We start from the raw sequence: 19,448 nt of genomic DNA, 5'->3' as shown, positions 1-19,448 counted from the left end.
GTCAATCGATTAAAAAAATTAATTGCGTTAATCACATTCATGGACTGTGAGTAATCACGATTAATCGCACATTTAAAATACTAAGATTAACCTGTAAATGAGTTGAAATAAAGAAATGCATGACAAACTAGTTTAAGGAAACAGAACCTTTCACACCTCCGCCAGATATGAGACATAATTCTTATTATTCTTTTGTTTTGTTTTTTTCAGCCATTATCAGCCTTTATACTGGCAATAAAACGTTTACCAGCCACATCGCTTCAATCCCAGTATACATTTACCCAACTATTATCAAAAGTATTTCTAAATAAATAGCCTACAACGAAACATTTTCTTGCGACCTTACATGAAGTGTTATGATAAAATGCATTATGAAGAAGAATTGGACCCGACAAAAAAAAAAATTAAACAACAACAATAATGCTCTTACTTTCTTGTCACTCTGTAATTTCACACAGAACTAAGTCTTTTGTGAAGTTCATATTGAACATAATATAGAATTTTGCAGAGTCAAAACTAACAAGTCCAGCATCTTTACAGGATACCAATCTGGACCGTTTAAAAGATAAAAGACAGGATCGTATAGATATACAGGTACATCTCAAAAAATTTGAATATCATGAAAAAAGTAAATATTTTTTTGTCACTCATTTCAGAAAATGAAACCCATATATTATATAGATTCATTACACATATTGAAACATTTCAAGCCTTTATTTCTTGAAATTTTGATGATTATGGCTTACAGATAACTTACAGATTCTCAGAAATTTAGAATATTACATAAGATCAATAAAAAGATGATACTTTAAACAGAAATGTCAGGCTTCTGAAAAGTATGTTCATTGCTGCATTATAACCAATCACACACGATGCTGTTGAGCTTATGAATGCAAAGACCAATCAGAAGCGTTCAGATGAGTCATCGCTGAAATGCCGGCGTTTTCTTCACCCGCTCGCTGACTGAATACCTCTTTATGGCGAATTAGAAACAACAAATTGCAGATGTGTGTATGAATCGGTAATGAAGATATTCATTTCATAGTGTAAACAGCTTCAGTGATTTTAATGAGATTTTTGAGAGTGCTTAAATTCTAGACTGTCAGTAAAAATCTTCTTTGATAATGTAATGTTCTTTGCTCTCTTTCTGTACAATGAAAGTGTTATGATAAATAGCCTAACTTACAATGTGTTTATTCACATTAACTTTCAATGTTAAATTGACATTAAATATAAAGTCAGTCATATTAAAAATATGTTATGGCATGACATTTGTTACTTGTTTGTTGCCAAGTTCTGCTGGAAAATGAAATCAGCATCTCCATAAAGCTTGTCAGCAGAAGGAAGCATATGTGTATACACACACACACAGCCGTTCAAAAAAATAATAATTATATATATATATATATATATATATATATATATATATATATATATATATATATATATATATATATATATATATGTAATTTATTTCAGTGATGCAAATCAGAATTTTCATCAGCCTTTACCCTAGTCTTCAGAGTCACATAATCCTTCAGAAATCATGTTGATTTATTATCGGTGCTGCTCTTTTTAGCTTTCTATTCATCAAAGAATACTGAACAAATCTCACAGGTTCCAAAAAATATTAAGCAGCAAAACTGTTTCCAACACTGGTAATAAATCGATATATTATAATGATTTCTGAAGGATCATATGACTCCGAAAACTGGAGTAACAACTGATGAAAATTCTGATTTGCATCACTGAATTAAATTATATTTTAAAGTAAATTAATTATGTATTATCCTATAACCTCTGACACTGAAACCTCTGAAAACGCCTCACATGACTGCTCTGAACATAACGAAACAAATGCATATTGACGGATCTTCTGTTCTGCAAAATGTAAACAAATGTAGCCTATATTTTTGCAAGCATAAATATTGCAAAAATATGAATATTAATTGTGTCTAGAACAGGCCGCGCGCCGCTGCGCAGAGCTAACGCGCGTTCCGCGGGTGTTCATTTCATACTCTGTGACAGCTTATTTAATGTATAAATTATACATTGTATTTAATGTAAGGTACATGTACAACAAACTGGTAATGTCATAGTGGTATCGTGGCCTATACCTGTGGAACAGTAGACAGCACACGCGGTGTTCATCTAATAAAAGATCTTTATATAGCTCTAGCAAACAAGCCTTTGCAGATTTGCTTTCAACTGACTGTAGATCCAAAGCCACGTCTTCAGCGCTCTTGATGTTCTTAAACTCTCTGTTATCTGAGAGAGAACCGCTTCAGAGACTCAGCGCGTGCGGCAGGGAACTGAACGAATCATTCAAACTAATTCGCGAACCGATTCACTGGTTTGATAAAGCCTTTAAACAGAATCGACTCAAAAGAATGAATCATTTGCGAATGGGCATCGTTCATTGCCCAGAGAAAAGTAGACGGCGCGTTTAGAATAAACCGAAGCATTTTTAACTTGTATTGCATTAAGATACAGTAACAAGAGGAGAGTCGCCCACAGTAACGAAGTAAAAGTACCGTTTTTTCTCTAAAAATATACTTGAGTAAGAGTAAAAGTACCCATTTTAAAATATACTCTAAAAGTATTAGTTACCCAAAAAATGTACTCAAGTAAATGTAACGAAGTAAATGTAACTCGTTACTACCCACCTCTGGAAACAATAGCTAAAACATGCCACAGTTGTAATATAAATCTTTAGGGAAAAATCTATTTCCTTAACAGATTATCTATTATAGGGCCTGAAATTCTACAAGTTAGACAAAATTTACCACACTAAATAAGCCTACAATAAAACGTGATAAATTATTGTAAAGGTGGTCATGAGAAGTTTAAAAATATTTTAATGTTATGTTAGTGCTGGTGCATTATTATCTGTTCTCCTCTTTTCATCAGTCTTTTTAGTTTATGCCTTCTTTTAGATAATGTTCGACTTTCTCCAAAGTATTTTAAAGTGGCAGTTTCTCAATAGATCCAAATATATCACACAGAGTATAGATCGCATAATTCAAATAGATCGCATATTTTACCATCAGCTTCACGATAGGAATGGCTCGCGCAAATCTTCGAGATGGGTGTAAACGGAGGTCGGAGCCAGCGGGGCCAGCCGCAGGTGGGTGGGACTTAAGCTGTGCAAGTGGGCTGTACAAACCAACAGAAGATTTTGATTGGTTTGCTTAATGTGTAGGTTGTAGTATCGGTTCACACTCCTGGTGGCGGTAGTGTGCAAATGTTTTTGAGATCCGTCAAATAAACGAAGAAGAAGTCGTGGCCTAATGGTTAGAGAGTCGGACTTGTAATCCAAAGGTTGCGGGTTCGAGTCCCCCGGCCGGCAGGAATTGTAGGTGGGGGGAGTGAATGTCCAGCGCTCTCTCCACCCTCAATACCATGACTGAGGTGCCCTTGAGCAAGGCACCGAACCCCCAACTGCTCCCCGGGCGCTGCAGCATAAAATGGCTGCCCACTGCTCCGGGTGTGTGTTCACGGTGTGTGTGTGTTCACTGCTGTGTGTGTGCACGTTGGATGGGTTAAATGCAGAGCACGAATTCCGAGTATGGGTCACCATACTTGGCTGAATGTCACTTCACACATTCACAAGATGACTTTAAGCGGTGGCACGACGGGCTGTGTCCAAATTCAGGGTCTGCATCCTCCTTAGGATCCTTCCTACCCGGTTGAAGGAGGAGGGATCCTCCGACGTCCGCAAAACCCGGAAGTCGGTGTTTGTGAATTTGGACAGCCTACCCTTCTTTCAGTTCCCTCCCTTACCCGTTGCTCATATCCTGTCGCCTAGCAACCGTGACAGCGCCAAGCAAGAAGCGGGAAAATGGACAAACAAAGAGTTATTCTCCTCATTTTAATTCTTTTGGAAGAAATAAAGCAATTAAATAAATTAAATACTTTCTTTGCTCGTTGTCGGAGAGTTTTTTTATATCAGACTACAAGACAGTCACATCCAGGTAAGCCATTATAGCCTATTTTTATTTGTTTTTAAGTATTCTACTAATTTCTCCTACAAATTCATTGAGCCGAAGCATAAACTTTAGCTTGTTTTGTCAGAGAAACTCCTCTCCCACTCCGCTACCGCTCGCTTCGTCCGCCATTACGCTCTGCCGAAAAGAATCATGGGATAGGTAGGACGGGAAAGGATCCACCACACCCATCCTTCCAATTCGGGGAAAAGGAGGACGTATTTGTGGGCCGCATTTGAAGGATCCTACGAATTTGGACCGCCTTCGTCGCGACGCTGTGACGTAACATCCTTCAAATGAGTACTCCTAAGGATGCAGACCCTGAATTTGGACACAGCCACGGTGGATGATAGGGGTGGGAATCTTTTACCATCTCACGATTCAATTCGATTCCGATTCTTGAGGCCACGATTCGATTTAAAATCGATTTTAGATTCAAAAAGATTTTCGATTCAAAATGATTCGATTTTATTCATAATGATTTCTAATCGGGTTTCTGATCATGATCTACTCTCATCTGCTTTGCTATACAGAATGACAAACGGAGACATTAAAGTGTCTTTTTCACATTTATTAAGTTAAATTCTCAGGGAAGTGCCTTTTATCAAAAACATTGTCTGGTTCTCAATTGCTACTCATTAGTAGCTAGCTATAAAATAAGTTGGAACAAAAATAAAGTGCTTCTTCATAATACAAAATGGTTGAAAATAGATGCATTTCCCAGGAAAGTTGCAGTTTACCACAAATATCATGTAGAACACAACCGGAGAAGACAAAAAAACATCTATATTTCTCAGTCAGATTCAGTAACTTAAAGAATAACAAGTTATGAAAATAAAGTGCTTCTTTCAAAATGAAAAATAGTACCCCTAAACTACCTGTCTCTGAAATGTTCATGACAGTGTCTCTTGCAACAACAGAACTGTAAACTGTGCAACTGATTATATGATTTTCAACAAATCATGAAAAAAACTGGACATGAACTGTGTACAAGGTTACTGTTGGTTTCAGCGCCGATGCTATTTCCTCAGCAGCGGAGATGTCGGTGTCGCTGAGTGTGCAGATGTCACTTCCAGATTTTCTCACCTGGGGGGAGAGCAGCGCGGCACAAATAGCAGGCTGCTGCTCTAGGAATCGCTCTATCATGTCCAGCGCGCTGTTCTTTTTTTTTGCTCTCTCGGAGTTGGCAGGGAGTTTCGTGAAGCACTGCAGTCCTGGACGCGCGTTTTGCCATGAAAACGCGCGTTCTTAGCGCGCGCTTTGGGATTACGGCGTTTTGTGTATCAAAACGCGCGTCCTCGACGTGTGATTTCCTATAAAACGCGCGTTCTTGACGCGCGCTTTGGAGTCACCATAAACGCGCGTTTTTGACGTGCGTTTATCATAACAGGAAATGGGCGTCAAATACGCGCGTTTGGAGTCGGACAAAACGCACGTTTTGAACGTGTTACAGGTAAACCAAACAGGCAGCGCAAACGTCTTTTGAAGTATCCACACAGGCGAAAACAACGTGCGCTCTCCATAGTGTTCTCAAAATGGCACACGTCAAAAGCGTGTGCTGACTTCATTGCCCGATTCTGTCATGTTGTCTCCGCTATATATGGGGTATTACTGTATGGCATTGCTGACATATTATTTTCCACTCTGTCCTAATGACAGGATGTTATGTTGTTTAAACGACATATTTTTACTTTATATTTAAATTTTTTAATAACGACATGTCATAAAAAAATATATGTTTTTTCCATTATAGAAGATATTGGGCTTTATTGTTACATTATGCACAGCTGGTATTAAGTCCTGAGCTAAATGAGGATCTGCACGCTGCTTAAGTAACTGCAGGAGGGATAATAGAAAAACAATATCTTAAATATTATTGTTTTTATTTTAGCAACATGTTTATTATGTTATTAGGTTTATTGCGATTGGTCTACAATATCCTCCTGAGACCTGGCTATGGAGTTTTCGCCTCTGTAGTGGACATTATATGTCCTGAGACCTCACGTCACAGTTTTAAGCGTGGGTGTCCTGTACAGAGCATATTCAGGGCTTTTTAGACATACCAAATATTTTGGAAGTTTCACCATGACTACTCCATCTCGTAGGTCTTTAAAGATTAATAAAATTAATTTACTAAATTAATTAAATTACAGAGTATAAAGAATGTAAAGAGTGCTAAATAAGGAAAATACCATGAGTGATAAGAGGCATCCTTTAGCGCACATTTGAATTGCTTCCATCAGATTTTTTGAATATTGTGTCCCCAGGTGTTCAAAAAATAGGTTAAAACAGTTATTTGTCCCCCAAGCTAAGTTCTTAAATTATTCTTCTCCAATGGCAGTCGATGGTCTGTAAGCCTGGATATTTTAATTAGATAAATTATTGTTTATATTTATTTATATGCCTATGTGAATCGTCAAATGTCTGTGCAAGTGTATGCTGCAAACACAATATAATCTTTCAAAAAATATTCATTAAAAAAAAGTCTAATGTTCTAAACAATGTAATGATATGAAGAAATACTAAATTCACAAAGCTTTTTTGTGTGGGGGGGTCTCAGGACGATATGATGCTATCCATGAATTGCTCACAGACCAGGAGGATATGACTAGTTTTGAATAATCGACTCTGGGTTGGGAATACTTCTTTATTTGAATTACTTAAGTTACAAGTAAAGTAACTTTATGAAAGCATTAATACACTATTTTCAAGAGGTGAAATTGCTATATAATATATCCACACTAAAACTATCTGTCTGAAATAAGACCTAAAACAACAACAGGAATTTATTTGAGCTAGAGCCTTGAGGAAGCAGCTGGATTTTTTTTCTTTAGGTCTGAGTAGAATCTGATAAACAAAACTGTAAAAACATCAAGGAACATGACAGTATAGTGAACACAACATGACAGAATCGGGCAATGAAGTCAGCACACGCTTTTGACGTGTGCCATTTTGAGAACACTATGGAGAGCGCACGTTGTTTTCGCCTGTGTGGATACTTCAAAAGACGTTTGCGCTGCCTGTTTGGTTTACCTGTAACACGTTCAAAACGTGCGTTTTGTCCGACTCCAAACGCGCGTATTTGACGCCCATTTCCTGTTATGATAAACGCACGTCAAGAACGCGCGTTTTATAGGAAATCACACGTCGAGGACGCGCGTTTTGATACACAAAACCGCGCGTTTCCGACGCGCGTTCGCCGTAATCCCAAAGCGCGCGCTAAGAACGCGCGTTTTCATGGCAAAACGCGCGTCCAGGACGCGCGTTTGCTGTCAAATCGCACGCTTTTGACGTGTCAGTGTGCAATCAGACGCCCGAGCAGGCGTTTAAGACCACTTTGGCTTTCCATACGTGTCGCTGAGCTCCGGGTGATGCCTAGTAATATGCGCACGCGCATTTGTTGTGCTGCCGAAGTACTTGGTCTTCGTTTTGCAAAGCTTGCACACTGTGTGTGTCATGTCCAGCGCAGTGCTTCCAGGCATTCGGTAAAATACGAAATGACGCCAAACTTTAGCTTTAAGTGAAGACGGGGCTGATTGGATCTCCCTCTCATCCATATTTGCTTCCTCTTTGTTTTAGTGATTTGCCGCGCACGCTTACGTTCAAAAACCGGCTGCGTGGTGGCATCAGTACAGACCAGTAGGCTATAGCCTATGGTTACAAAAATGGAGGCGAACAGCCAGCTGATTTTATTTATTTATTAAATCGATTCTTGGACATTTCAGATCGATTCTGAATCGTTGCAAATGAGAATCTAGATTTTTCTGTGAATCGATTTTTTGGCACACCCCTAGTGGATGAGTGGACTAGGTAAGCGTGATGTACTTTTTTTTTGTTTTGTTTTGTAAAAAGTATTACAAGCTGTGAAAAGTGCATTTTCTTGGTGGCTTTTGTACAACGTTTTCTTAATGCCACACACAGCTTACACTCTGTAATGTGCCTGACTGACAATATCTTTGTTTATTTCTACATACAACAAAATGGCTCTCCCAAGTTATGGATACCGAAGACCATAAGCAGGTAATGTAATTACATGGCATTGTAATTTTGGTAACACTTTCGATAAAGCCCATATTTATAATACATTATAAGGGTATTTTTAAGGCATTATAATGAATGCATAATACATTATTTAAAAAAACAACAACAACAACCTTATAATATGTTATATCATCTTGTGAATATAAGAACAGTTTTAAATGATTAGTTTAGTATTATATTAGTATTAGTATTATAATATTTACTTATTAGTGGTTATAGCTTTTAAGAGTATGATGATTTATAACACACAGTGAACACGTTGCATCATCTTAAATTACAATGGATCATATTTCTCATAGTTATAATGTATTATAAGTATAGTAATAATAATAGTATTTTTTTTTTCTCTCAAAAAGCCATAAGATCAGATATCAGATCAGATTGCTTTTAACTATTTCTATTTTAATATGAGTTTGATTATTTTGTAGACAGCTGTTTAGTAACTCTGCAACTACATGTCAACTAGCAGTCATTGGAGTATAGTAGTATGTTGTCTGATAAATATATGCTAACACTTTATTTTGATGGTTCCCCAACAGACAAACTGACTATCTAAGCAACTTTATGAGTATGTCAACATTCTACCAACCCTAACTTTAACCTAAACCTACTAATACTAGTTGACATGAGAGTTGCAAAGTTGCATAGAGTCAATAGACAAAGGGGACATCAAAATAAAATGTAACCTAACATATACACATTGCTTTTTATTTTTTTTTCTGTTGAAATTATTAACTAGCTCACATAAAAATTAATATTAGCCTCACAGAGAACAAATAACACTTCACACCTGACCACTTACAAGATGTACTGTAGTATACTGTGCAGATCTTAAATAATGTCAAGATATATAGTCCATTATCAGTGTAAAAGTAGATTTAATATGGTGTTCATTGTGTTATAAATAATTATAATCTTAAAAGTTATATGTACAAATGTGTAAGCATTATAATGTATTAAAATTGACAATATAACATATTATAAGGTTGTTTATAGTGCATTATGCATTCATTATAATGCCTTAAGAATACCCTTATAATGTATTATAAATATGGGCTTCATAGAAAGTGTTACCGTAATTTATTTTTTTTACATTTTGGACTGCACTGATTTATAAAGTGTAAATGTCTTAAACGTTTGTAAATAGATAGCTGTTTTTATACAGTCTATGATAGATACACTGTAAAAAGTGAACAGTTGGATCAACTTTAAAAACTTTTTTTAAATACTTCAATTGGTAACACCTAAAAAAATGCTTGTTTTTTTTTCAACTTAACTTATTACAAATAAAGGTAATAAATTAAGTTGACATTTTTTTTATTAGATGTTACCAATTGAAGTATTTTTTTTAAGTTGATCCAACTGTTCACTTTTTACAGTGTAATTTTCTAAATAATAAGGTACATTTTCAAAAGTATTAGAACACATCTCCTAACCTCCTAATCCACAATGTAATATATTTAAAACATAGTTTAAATAACCTTTTTTTATTTAATAATAATCAATAATCAGTTTTGTGTAAATTAATGGTGAATAAACTATCATTTTATCTAGTGGTTTTTAAAAGGAATACTTCATATAAAAATAGTAATAAAGACAAATTTTCTTGGCCTAATGTCGTCACTTAAAATTTCTGGACACCATTAACTTGCATAGCATTGACCTACAGAGCTGAGAAATTATTCTTGAAATGTTTGTACATGTTCAACAAGAGAATAAAGTCATGCATATCTTGGATGGCATGGGGAGAATGTTTTAAATTCGGTTTAACCCTAATGCTCATTGTGCTTCTTGTGTACCCACCAGGCTATGTTGGAAGGACAAGCGAGGCGAGCTCCGTGGAATTTACTCAGAAGCAATGCATCCTGGATTGTGCAGTGTCCACTGCATGCAAGTCTATTGTGCTGAATGAATAATTGTACATAATTTGAGTCATCAGAAATAAAATAATTTACCCACCCTGAGATTTCAGATTAATACAATGATTTGTGTAACATGTTCTGAAGAACATTAGTCTGTCATGTGTTGTAATTTGATTTAAAAAATATATGAAAAATAAAAATGTGCAGTACAGTCAAATGGTAACTACATTTTCTTAACAGTACTCAACATTTTCTTTATGTATCACACATTTACCTCCAAAGTGCAATTGCATCTCACTTTAATGTTCCTTAAAAGGCTACTGTAGAAGAATTGTAGAAGTAAAATGTAATAACCAGAAATATGCTTAAATTACTACAGTTAAAGGACTTAAAATGACACCATCACAAAGCATGGTAAAAGGTGTAAAGACATGATTTAAATTTTGACAGTGAATGGTATTGAATACAAATAATAATGACAAAACTAAGAATAAGCACACGCCACGTCATTCCCACGGATTCCAACACCCAGCGGGATGGACCTGGCTCTTAAGGCTAAAACTCTATCAAAGGGCCATATCTCCTTTTTTTATAATTTATTGTCCTCCAACAGTGAATCTATTTTACATAAGATCAAGATGAAATGGGAGTCAGAACTCCAATTGAATCTTTCTGAAAAATTTTGGGAGGGAGCCATGGGGGTTGTTAACTCGTCATCAGCTGCACTAGACTGTCACTAATACAATTTAAAGTCTTCCACAGATTACACTATAGTAAGGACAAATTATCAAAGCTCTATCCAGACAAATTTGATGATAATTGTAGCAGATGCTCGCAGGCTCCATGTAACCTTACCCACATGTTTTGGACATGCCCCAAGTTGTCTGAATTCTGGCGACTATTCTTTAAAACAATTTCAAATATATTAGGCATAAATTTAACTCCAACCCCACATATCGCTATTTTTGGCAAGCCTCCAGACGATATCCGTACCACAACCACTCAAAATAACATAATTGCCTTCGCCTCTCTTTTTGCTCGCAAGAGAATTTTGTTATTGTGGAAGTCTCCTCAACCACCATTAATCAAAGTTTGGCTACATGACATTTTAAGCCTTTTGAAACTGGAGAAAATCAAATTCTCGCTTAGGGGGTCAACTGGCAGGTTCTATAGTCAGTGGAGACCACTACTTAACTATCTAGGGGGGAAGTCGTGGCCTAATGGGAATGGGAAGTCGTAAAGTAATGGGAAGTCGTGGCCTTTACTTTACTTTTAGATGAGCTGCCAGCTCAGGAAGTCTCTTTGTAGGGTCCCACTATATGGTTATATATGTACTATTCCTTCTATCCCGGTTCGCCAGCGGCAGATAGCCCCCCGATTTTGATCTGTTCACCCTGAGACACTCCAACATAACAGATAACAGCAGATAACTCGCTTTGATGTCTGAGGAGTGGGCAGCAATTTTTTGTTTGATGTTTACTTTGTACAGTTAATGATTAGCACTAGCAACTTACATTGGTATTTTTAATTATTACTGTGTAGGTATAAGTGTATATAAATGTATGTATGAGTACATATAAAGGTTTTTATATATTTTTTTGTATATTATTATTATTTTTATTATTACGTTTATTTTTTAAATGTATAAGTGGATTATGGGTTTGGGGAGGGGGGGATGTTGTTCAGTTAAGTTCATAAAAGGGAAAAGGAAAAAAAAAAAGACATTGTATTCATGTATGCACTTCATGTTTGTCTTTTGCAACTGATAAATAAAAGTTATAAAAAAACAAACAAACAAAAAAAAACTAAGAATAAGACCATTTCATTGTTAACAGTGAAATTGGACAAACACAATGACAAAACTGTGAATTCCAGTTTAAACTACTATGAAAATGTGTTATATTTATGTCATTCTAAACTTCCATGAAATCCTGTCTACTTGCAGCATAAGCTCCTCCCACTTTCTGTTCTCAAACTCCTCCCACTTGCTGTTCTCAAACTCCTCCTACTTGCTGTTCTTGGCGTAAGCTCCTCCCACTTGCAGGTCTCCGGGCTGCAGCTATCACTACGTGGGGCACTTCTGAGCGCGCTGGTGAACGCGCACAGAGTATGGGGTTATTCGCGTGCCGCTCGTGCACAATTAAAAGAACTGCGCTTCAGTCATGTTGTGCTGATAAGCGCTCCGATCGGTTCGTATGTGAGGTTAGTGCTTATAAAAGCGCCGAAGGCGCGGTTCAAATAATTAATAAATAGCCTGATTCTAGGTTTCCATTAACCGTGGTATAAATATTGTATATATATTTATACCCCCCCACCCCCCCACCAACTACGCACCTGGTTGCAACACTTGCTCCATCAGAACAGAGTGTTCTGTTTTTTGGGGGCTGAACGCATCCCCGATTTGCGTAAAGAAACGGTTGTGTTTGGCATTATTTTCATTGCATGACTTAGAAACACCGCCCAATTTTAAAACGCCCACTTTTGATTTGCAGAGACCTCATACTGTCACCAACAAAAAGCCAACCATCATTTTTGGTTCCTTACTGTGAATCGGTTTAAAAGAACAGTCTAGTGAAATTTGAAGGATGGATACATTGTTGGCATTGAAGACTAATGTAGTGTCTGTTGTCATGTCTGTCTTGGCTCTGTTATTGCTGTGGAAGATTCGAGGAAAGCAGAGCAGTTTTGAGCGGCTGCCTCCAGGACCTGCGCCTAATCCACTTCTGGGAAATTTATTTCAATTTAATATCAAGGAAGCCTACAAATATTATTTAGAGGTGAGTAGGTCTATTTAATACAGCATAATTCAATTATTTCAATCTGAGTATCGGCAGTTGGTGACTATTGCATGCGCAGGTAAACTATCCAATGATGTTAAAGATTCTCCATATAACCTTATTTTGGAACGTTTATTTTTAAGAGGCTACATAGGCTTTAAAGTATAAGCAGTCAAAGCATTTTCTCTGTTCTTACTGGGTTTGGACTGCATCTGTTCTATTGTGGGGGTTTTTGGCACATGCGGTTATTTTTTTATTTACTTATTTTTTAATATATCCTCCTGAGACCCGGCTATGGAGTTTTTGCCTCTGTAGTGGACATTCTATTTCAGTGAATTTCTCTGAGACCTCACATGTCACAGTTGTAAGTCTGGATGTCCTGTACAGAGCACATTCAGGGCTTTATAGAGATATTAAATGATTGGGAGTTTCACCATGACCACACCCTCTCCTAGGTCTTTAAAGATGGCTAAATTTAATTTAGTGAAACCTTTTACATCCTTACGGAAATATGATTATATTTTGTAATTGTCATTTAAATCTGAATAATTTTCTAATTGTTTGTCATAAAGCAACATCTCAGGAAAATGTTATGGGTTTTCAAATTAAAATATGACTTCCTGTTATGAAACAGGACATCATTTCATACATGTCCACTGTGGAGGACACCAGGACTAAAAGGATGTTTATTATGCATTTTGGGAGACATAACAATTGAATAGGAAAATAAATTATATCTCTATTTTGTTATGAAATATTAGATATTATGAAAATCTGGCCAATTATTGCTCCCATTATGACAATTCTTTTTTCAACATGCTGTCCCAACAGCAACCCATTAATATGCAAATTAGATACCGTATAGATACACTGTGTTTAATGGGAAAACCAGTTTATGTAAATTTGTACAGACATATTGCATAAAACAAAATGGTATATCAAATCATTTTGTTATATATTTTATAACATAGTTGACAATCATCCTTAAAGTTTAGAAGAAAAAAATCCTGAAACCTAAAAATGTATTGGTGATTTAAAAAAAAAAAATCCCATTGTTTTTGCCTTTTTGATGATTTGTTTTTACTTTACTTTTTCACACACTGAATCACTGTCTTTAACACTAAATAACTTTAAGCAATACCACTTTTAAATATTGTGGCGGCGTGGAAGGATCACACGACAAGGATGGTGGTTGGCGTGCTCTCCGGTGTGAGTCCGTGGCGAGATGGACCCGCTGTACTCTGTGCTCTGTGCAGGCTGGGTCAATCAGTCGCTTGTTTCTGTGGACGTAAAGTCTTCCTGTGCTTCGGAGACGAGGCTCTCCTAGTGTGGGGCTCACGCGGCTTATCTGGCCGCGGCCAAACTAGGACAGGTGCGATCGCTCCGGCCTTAATGAGCGAGCGCAGGTGTTCCTTGTGCGTTTCCAGGGCAACGCTGATAGATCGCCGGGACGCTCGTCACAATATACAGTGATTTATTTACATAAAGAGTGCTGTCCTATTCGAACTTGCATTACAAACAAAAACACATTCAAATAACAATGCTCTTTTATATGTTATAACTGTATTAAAGCAGATTTAAATATTAACTGTTTAAGGTTAATAGTCACCAATTGATCTGAGATGATTTGAAGTAATTTTAATAGTACACATACAGCATAATATTGAAATGTCCCATATCAAACCCATAAAACTCTTCTTACTTTAGCTGAGTAGTAAGTATGGGTCTGTTGTTACCATCTGGTTGGCAAACACTCCTGTGGTGATCATTTCTGGATATCAAGCCCTAAAGGATACTATGATTGGTCTTGGTGAAGAATTCAGCGGCAGGGCCATGTATCCTTTGTTGATGAAGTCCACTTATGGATATGGTGAGATGCCTAATGTTTTACATGCTTTATTTGAACAGGTTTTTTTCAAAATCTAAGAAGATCAAAAGTGCATTTGTTTCTGTGTGCAGGGGTTTTGTCCACAAGTGGATACCGTTGGAAGGAGATGCGCAGGTTCACACTTATGACACTGAAGAACTTTGGAATGGGCCGCAGGAGCATCGAAGTACAAGTCAGAGAGGAGGCTGAGAATCTTGTTGAAATGTTTAAAAAGTTTGAAGGTAAAATCACTTTTATATGAGCTTTTATTTAGATTATCAGATTAATCAAACTGCAGGCTACAAAAGTATCTGATGTAGGATGCATTAGTAAAACACTAAAATCAAACATTCAGTGGTTGCATTGTTGAGTAAAAAAACATAAGTTCTTGCAACTTGTACAATAGGTTCATGAAGCAAAAGTGCCATGTGTAGATCTAATATATTGTACAGTACAAGTGATTAAAAGACCAGAACATGGTGTGAGTTTTTACAACACTAAATGTAAGAAACTTGAGCTCTTTGCTATTCTTTTCTCCTTTAAGGCTCTGTATTCAGCCCTGCAGAAATGCTTATGAATGCTGTAAGCAATGTGATCTGCAGCATTGTCTTTGGGCATAGGTTTGAACTTGAGGATCCACAGTTTAAGTCTCTCCTTCGAACTGTAAATACTTACTTCAGTATTCTCAGTAGCCCCCTTGGACAGGTATTGCACTCTAAAGATGTTTTTTTTAATATGTATACTTATAAAGCATTACCATTCAAAAGTATCTTATGCTTAGCAAGGCTGCATTTATTTGATTAAAAAATACAGTGAAATAGTAATATTATTATTATTACAATTTCAAACAAAAACAATTGTTTTAATGTATTTTTTTATATATTTTAAAATGTAATTTATTCCTGTGATGGCAAAGCTGAATTTTCAGCATCCATTACTCCAGTTTGTATCACACAATCCTTCAGAAATCATTCTAATATCATGATTTGCTGCATTTCTTATTATCAGTGTTGAAAACAGACGTGCTGCTTAATGTTTGTGTGGAAACCGTTTTTGTGGAAACAGAAAGTTCAAAAGAACAGGGTTTATTTAAAATAGAAATCTCTTGTAACATTCTAAATGTCTTTACTATTACTTTTGATTGATTTAATGCATCCTTGCTAAATAAAAGTATTATTAAATAGAAGAAGACATACGTTGATTTTTCTTTATTTTCTTTTCAGATCTATAATATATTCCCTAGGTTAGTCAGTCTTTTCCCCGGGAAACACCATCAGCTGTTTAGAGACCTAGAAGAGGCCAGAGAGTATTGCAAGCGTGAGGCACAGGCTCGGATGAATATTCCGGATTCCTCCTGCCCACAGGACTTCATTGAGGCCTTTGTGTTAAAAATGAAAGAGGTAAATAATTCAGAGAAATTGTGTTTAAAACAGTTCATATATAGCTATGGTCCTCAATACATTTACATTTACTACGACATGCTGTCAATTCCAGATGATTTCCTTCATTTACAAGTTTTAGAATTGATACATCCCAACAGTCAGTTTTATTATGTATAATATTCATTTTCATATTCACCTTCATTCTCTTTTGCAGGAGAAAGACAAACCTAACACAGAATATCATTTTGACAACTTGGTTTCCGTAATATGGAACATGTTCAGTGCCGGCACAGAAACCACTTCATCCACTATCAGACACGCTTTGCTTCTGATGATGAAGTACCCAGACATTCAAGGTGAGATCTTCTCTTTTCAAGCATCAAGCAGAAAACAGTATTTTTACTTTGACTTGTTCTGTACAGAGCGTGTTCAGAGGGAACTTGATGAGGTTGTAGGACAGGACCGTTGGCCCTCAGTAGAGGACAGACAAAACCTGCCATATACAAATGCTGTAATCCACGAGATTCAACGCCATATGGATCTTGCACCCATCGCTGTCCCGCACAAGATGATGTGTGACACTGAATACAATGGTTATGTCATTCCTAAGGTATTCTTCTCATGTACAGTATTGATCTTTATTGATTGACTATGTATTATTATTCATGTCTGTCTTATTATATAAACTTTTTTTTTTCTTTTCTAGGGGGTCATAGTTTTCCCACTGCTATCCTCTGTGCTTGTAGACCCGAAACTGTGGAAGAACCCAAATTGCTTTGATCCAGAGAACTTCCTGGATGCAGATGGCCATTTTCAGAAAAATGATGCATTTGTTGTATTTGGCATTGGTGCGTTTAGAATTTCATTGTGCATATTAGACCATGTAAACGTGCTTTATATGAGAACTAACCCTTAGGGGTGGGCGATATACTGGTAGTCATGATTAACCAGTAGAAATTTGTCAGCCAGTAGAGATTTTCGAGTATCACCTTTCATGTTGTTACATGCCCGCATGACTTTGCTGTGCTATTTGATCACGAAAACTTTTTAAGCATTGCGGTTTAAAAACAAGTGAATTTAAGGAATTAAAACGCAATCAGCTGCAAAAGAGAACTCATATGAAAGAGAACTTATATATGCACGCACTTTCAGAGAGGCGTGTGCACGGATTAAGCAGTTATTTTTGCCACTTTATAGGCCTTGAACGGTTAAATACACACTTTTATTTGTCAAAATGCCAGTATTTGAAAGTATCCTCATAAACATAGTAATGTAGATCTTAAGTGAAAGCAAACAGCTGAGAAGAAAGACATGTGTAACAGGATATTGGATATGGGCAGCTCTTAAAGTGACAGCAGTCTAATATTCCTGCTGTCTGTCATTCATGTTAACAAGTGAGAAGATTTTGGACTAAATTACTTTAAGAAATATATTTAATTTACACAGTGAAGAATATACAGTGTTTTTATACAATATATGTAACATTTATTTTTTTACTGTAGCTTTTTTTTTGTCCTATTGCTTGTAATTAGTTTGTCTTATTTAATTGCTGCCTGTTTATTTGTCTTCAGTGAGCGTGAGGTTTTTTTTTTGTGATTTGACACTGGTGACAAGAATGATAAAAAAAATTATAATATTGTGATATAACATTTTGGCATATCGCCCACCCCTAGAAGCCCATTTTAGCCATGGAATTAAAAGTAATTGCAACTTTTTCTTGCAATTCTGAGATAAAAGTCAGAATTGCAGAATATAAACACAGAATTTTGTGAATTCTGACTTTCTTGCAATTTTTAAACTTTTTTGATTTTTAAACCGACTTCGGTCTGTTCTCTTTGGCAGGCAAGCGTGCATGTCCCGGTGAGGCTTTGGCTCGTATAGAGCTATTTATCTTCTTCGCTTCCCTCCTCCAGCACTTCACCTTCAAAGCCACAGTGCCACCAGAGAAGCTCAACACGACACCAACAAATTCCAGTTTTGGCCGTATGCCCCGCATCTATGAATGCTATGCCATTCACAGGAAATAGAAGAGCATGCCCACAAAATGAACAAAGAAAACATTCTCATTTCAGTTTGATGCTTTAATGGAAATAAATATGTCAAATGAAATTGCACAAGTGTTTTTTTGACAAATACAACATTGATATTTAGCATACACGATCCTGTCCTCAAGGAGGCTAGCAGGTTAACCCACTTTTAGCTGTGCGTGGATATGAAACACAATATTAGGGGTCCTAACATGAAAGCTTATCAAGTTTGTGGAATGTACTGAATGACATAAATTACCATTTTAAACAAACAATATTGGCACTTAACTTTTTAACAATTAAGTCAGCACAGTGCTTTTATTTTTTCACACTGTAGGTACCATTCACACCGAATTCATATTTGTATTTAAAAACACAAGATGCAGGGTAGTGCAAGGAGAAAAAAGTACTAGTCTACAGATGCACTTACATTTTAAAATCACGTATTTTTTCCTATTTCACAGCCCTGCATCATGTTTTAAACGCTGTTCCATGTGAACAGTACCTTATTCTGTAATATGTAGATGATTACTGGACAAAACCTGAGTGAAAGACGTGTGGTAAATAACTATGTACTGTATGTTTAACAACAGTGGCTTCATCAGAACTAGATGGACCTTGCCACATTACAACAAATTCATGCATGACCACAAACTCTTAGCACCCGGTTAATGCCATTCAACACTACAAATGTGATAAAAGATTTCCTCAGGAGACGATCACAACTCTACAACACATCTGTGCAGTTCTCGCTACATGTTAGTTGTCAACGTAGCCGTGGAATAACCTCAACCCTTTGTGAAACCACCTCTACTTGATGGATACAATTTAGAAACAACAATATATTATCTAAATCACAGTGAAAGGTCAGGTACAATACAGATATCACTTATTACTGCACTCTTCCATCCATGTTGACAGAAAAAGAATGTCCAGGTGAAGTAACAAATAAAGGAAGGCGTACAGTGTAAGAATTGATCTCAGTCCTTATTTAGTGGTTCAAAAATGAGGGCATACTGCAATTTAAACCTTCATAAAGTTTTGGAAACAAACAGTTTGTGTTTAATAGTGTTGTTACGGTTGCCTGTTAACTAAAATACCTAGTAATCCTCTTTAAACTCTATTGTCGACATACAGTTCACAGTTGGGTTCTGTCATGGCACTAAGTGAAAGGGGATTAGGCCATCGAGTGGAATGCATAAGCATAAAAAAGGAATTAGATTTCCTGCGGTTTAAGAGATCGCCTAGAGCACGCCATCCTGGTTGAGCGCCTTACATATGAGCAATATAAAACCTTCACATTAGATATTTAACACCTCCAGAGATGCAATATCAAATCAGGGTGAGGATGTGACAATGTCAGGAACTTAAGTCTAGCATTGATTTGCTGTTTATGGACCCAAAAAAAAAAAAATTGCATTAAATAAAATATAATGCAAAATATGATATACTACCATTCAACATTTTTTCAAAGTTTCTTATGCTCACAGAGGCTGAATTTTTTAT

At 36.4% G+C, this 19,448-nt stretch overlaps 1 protein-coding gene and 1 long non-coding RNA gene across 2 annotated transcripts; both read left to right on the top strand.

The window, feature by feature from the left end:
• The first annotated feature begins 7,447 nt into the window (after positions 1-7,447).
• LOC306851565 lies at positions 7,448-10,077 on the top strand. Its single transcript, XR_013782513.1, has 3 exons — positions 7,448-7,796; positions 7,981-8,006; positions 9,834-10,077. It is a non-coding gene; the product is annotated as an uncharacterized lncRNA (long non-coding RNA).
• A 2,302-nt stretch (positions 10,078-12,379) lies between these two features.
• Positions 12,380-18,027, top strand: LOC306851558 (cytochrome P450 2M1-like). The gene is made up of 9 exons (XM_079387879.1): positions 12,380-12,666; positions 14,374-14,536; positions 14,626-14,775; positions 15,078-15,238; positions 15,757-15,933; positions 16,130-16,271; positions 16,338-16,525; positions 16,622-16,763; positions 17,758-18,027. The coding sequence occupies exons 1-9, from the start codon at positions 12,475-12,477 to the stop codon at positions 17,940-17,942; spliced, it is 1,500 nt and encodes a 499-aa protein (XP_079244005.1). The 5' UTR covers positions 12,380-12,474; the 3' UTR covers positions 17,943-18,027.
• Positions 18,028-19,448: the final 1,421 nt, after the last annotated feature.

The sequence above is a fragment of the Barbus barbus genome (genome assembly GCF_936440315.1).
Source record: "Barbus barbus genome assembly, chromosome: 31".
Lineage (NCBI taxonomy): Eukaryota > Metazoa > Chordata > Actinopteri > Cypriniformes > Cyprinidae > Barbus > Barbus barbus.
This window is presented reverse-complemented; position numbering and strand designations above follow the sequence as displayed.

Bases quoted from the DNA above. Each gene is read 5' to 3' on its own strand.
- LOC306851558 (XM_079387879.1), top strand. From the start codon at position 12,475: ATGGATACATTGTTGGCATTGAAGACTAATGTAGTGTCTGTTGTCATG. The intron at 12,667-14,373 runs GTGAGTAGGTCT...TTCTTACTTTAG, and splicing joins CCTACAAATATTATTTAGAG to CTGAGTAGTAAGTATGGGTC. The intron at 16,526-16,621 runs GTATTCTTCTCA...TTTCTTTTCTAG, and splicing joins ATGGTTATGTCATTCCTAAG to GGGGTCATAGTTTTCCCACT.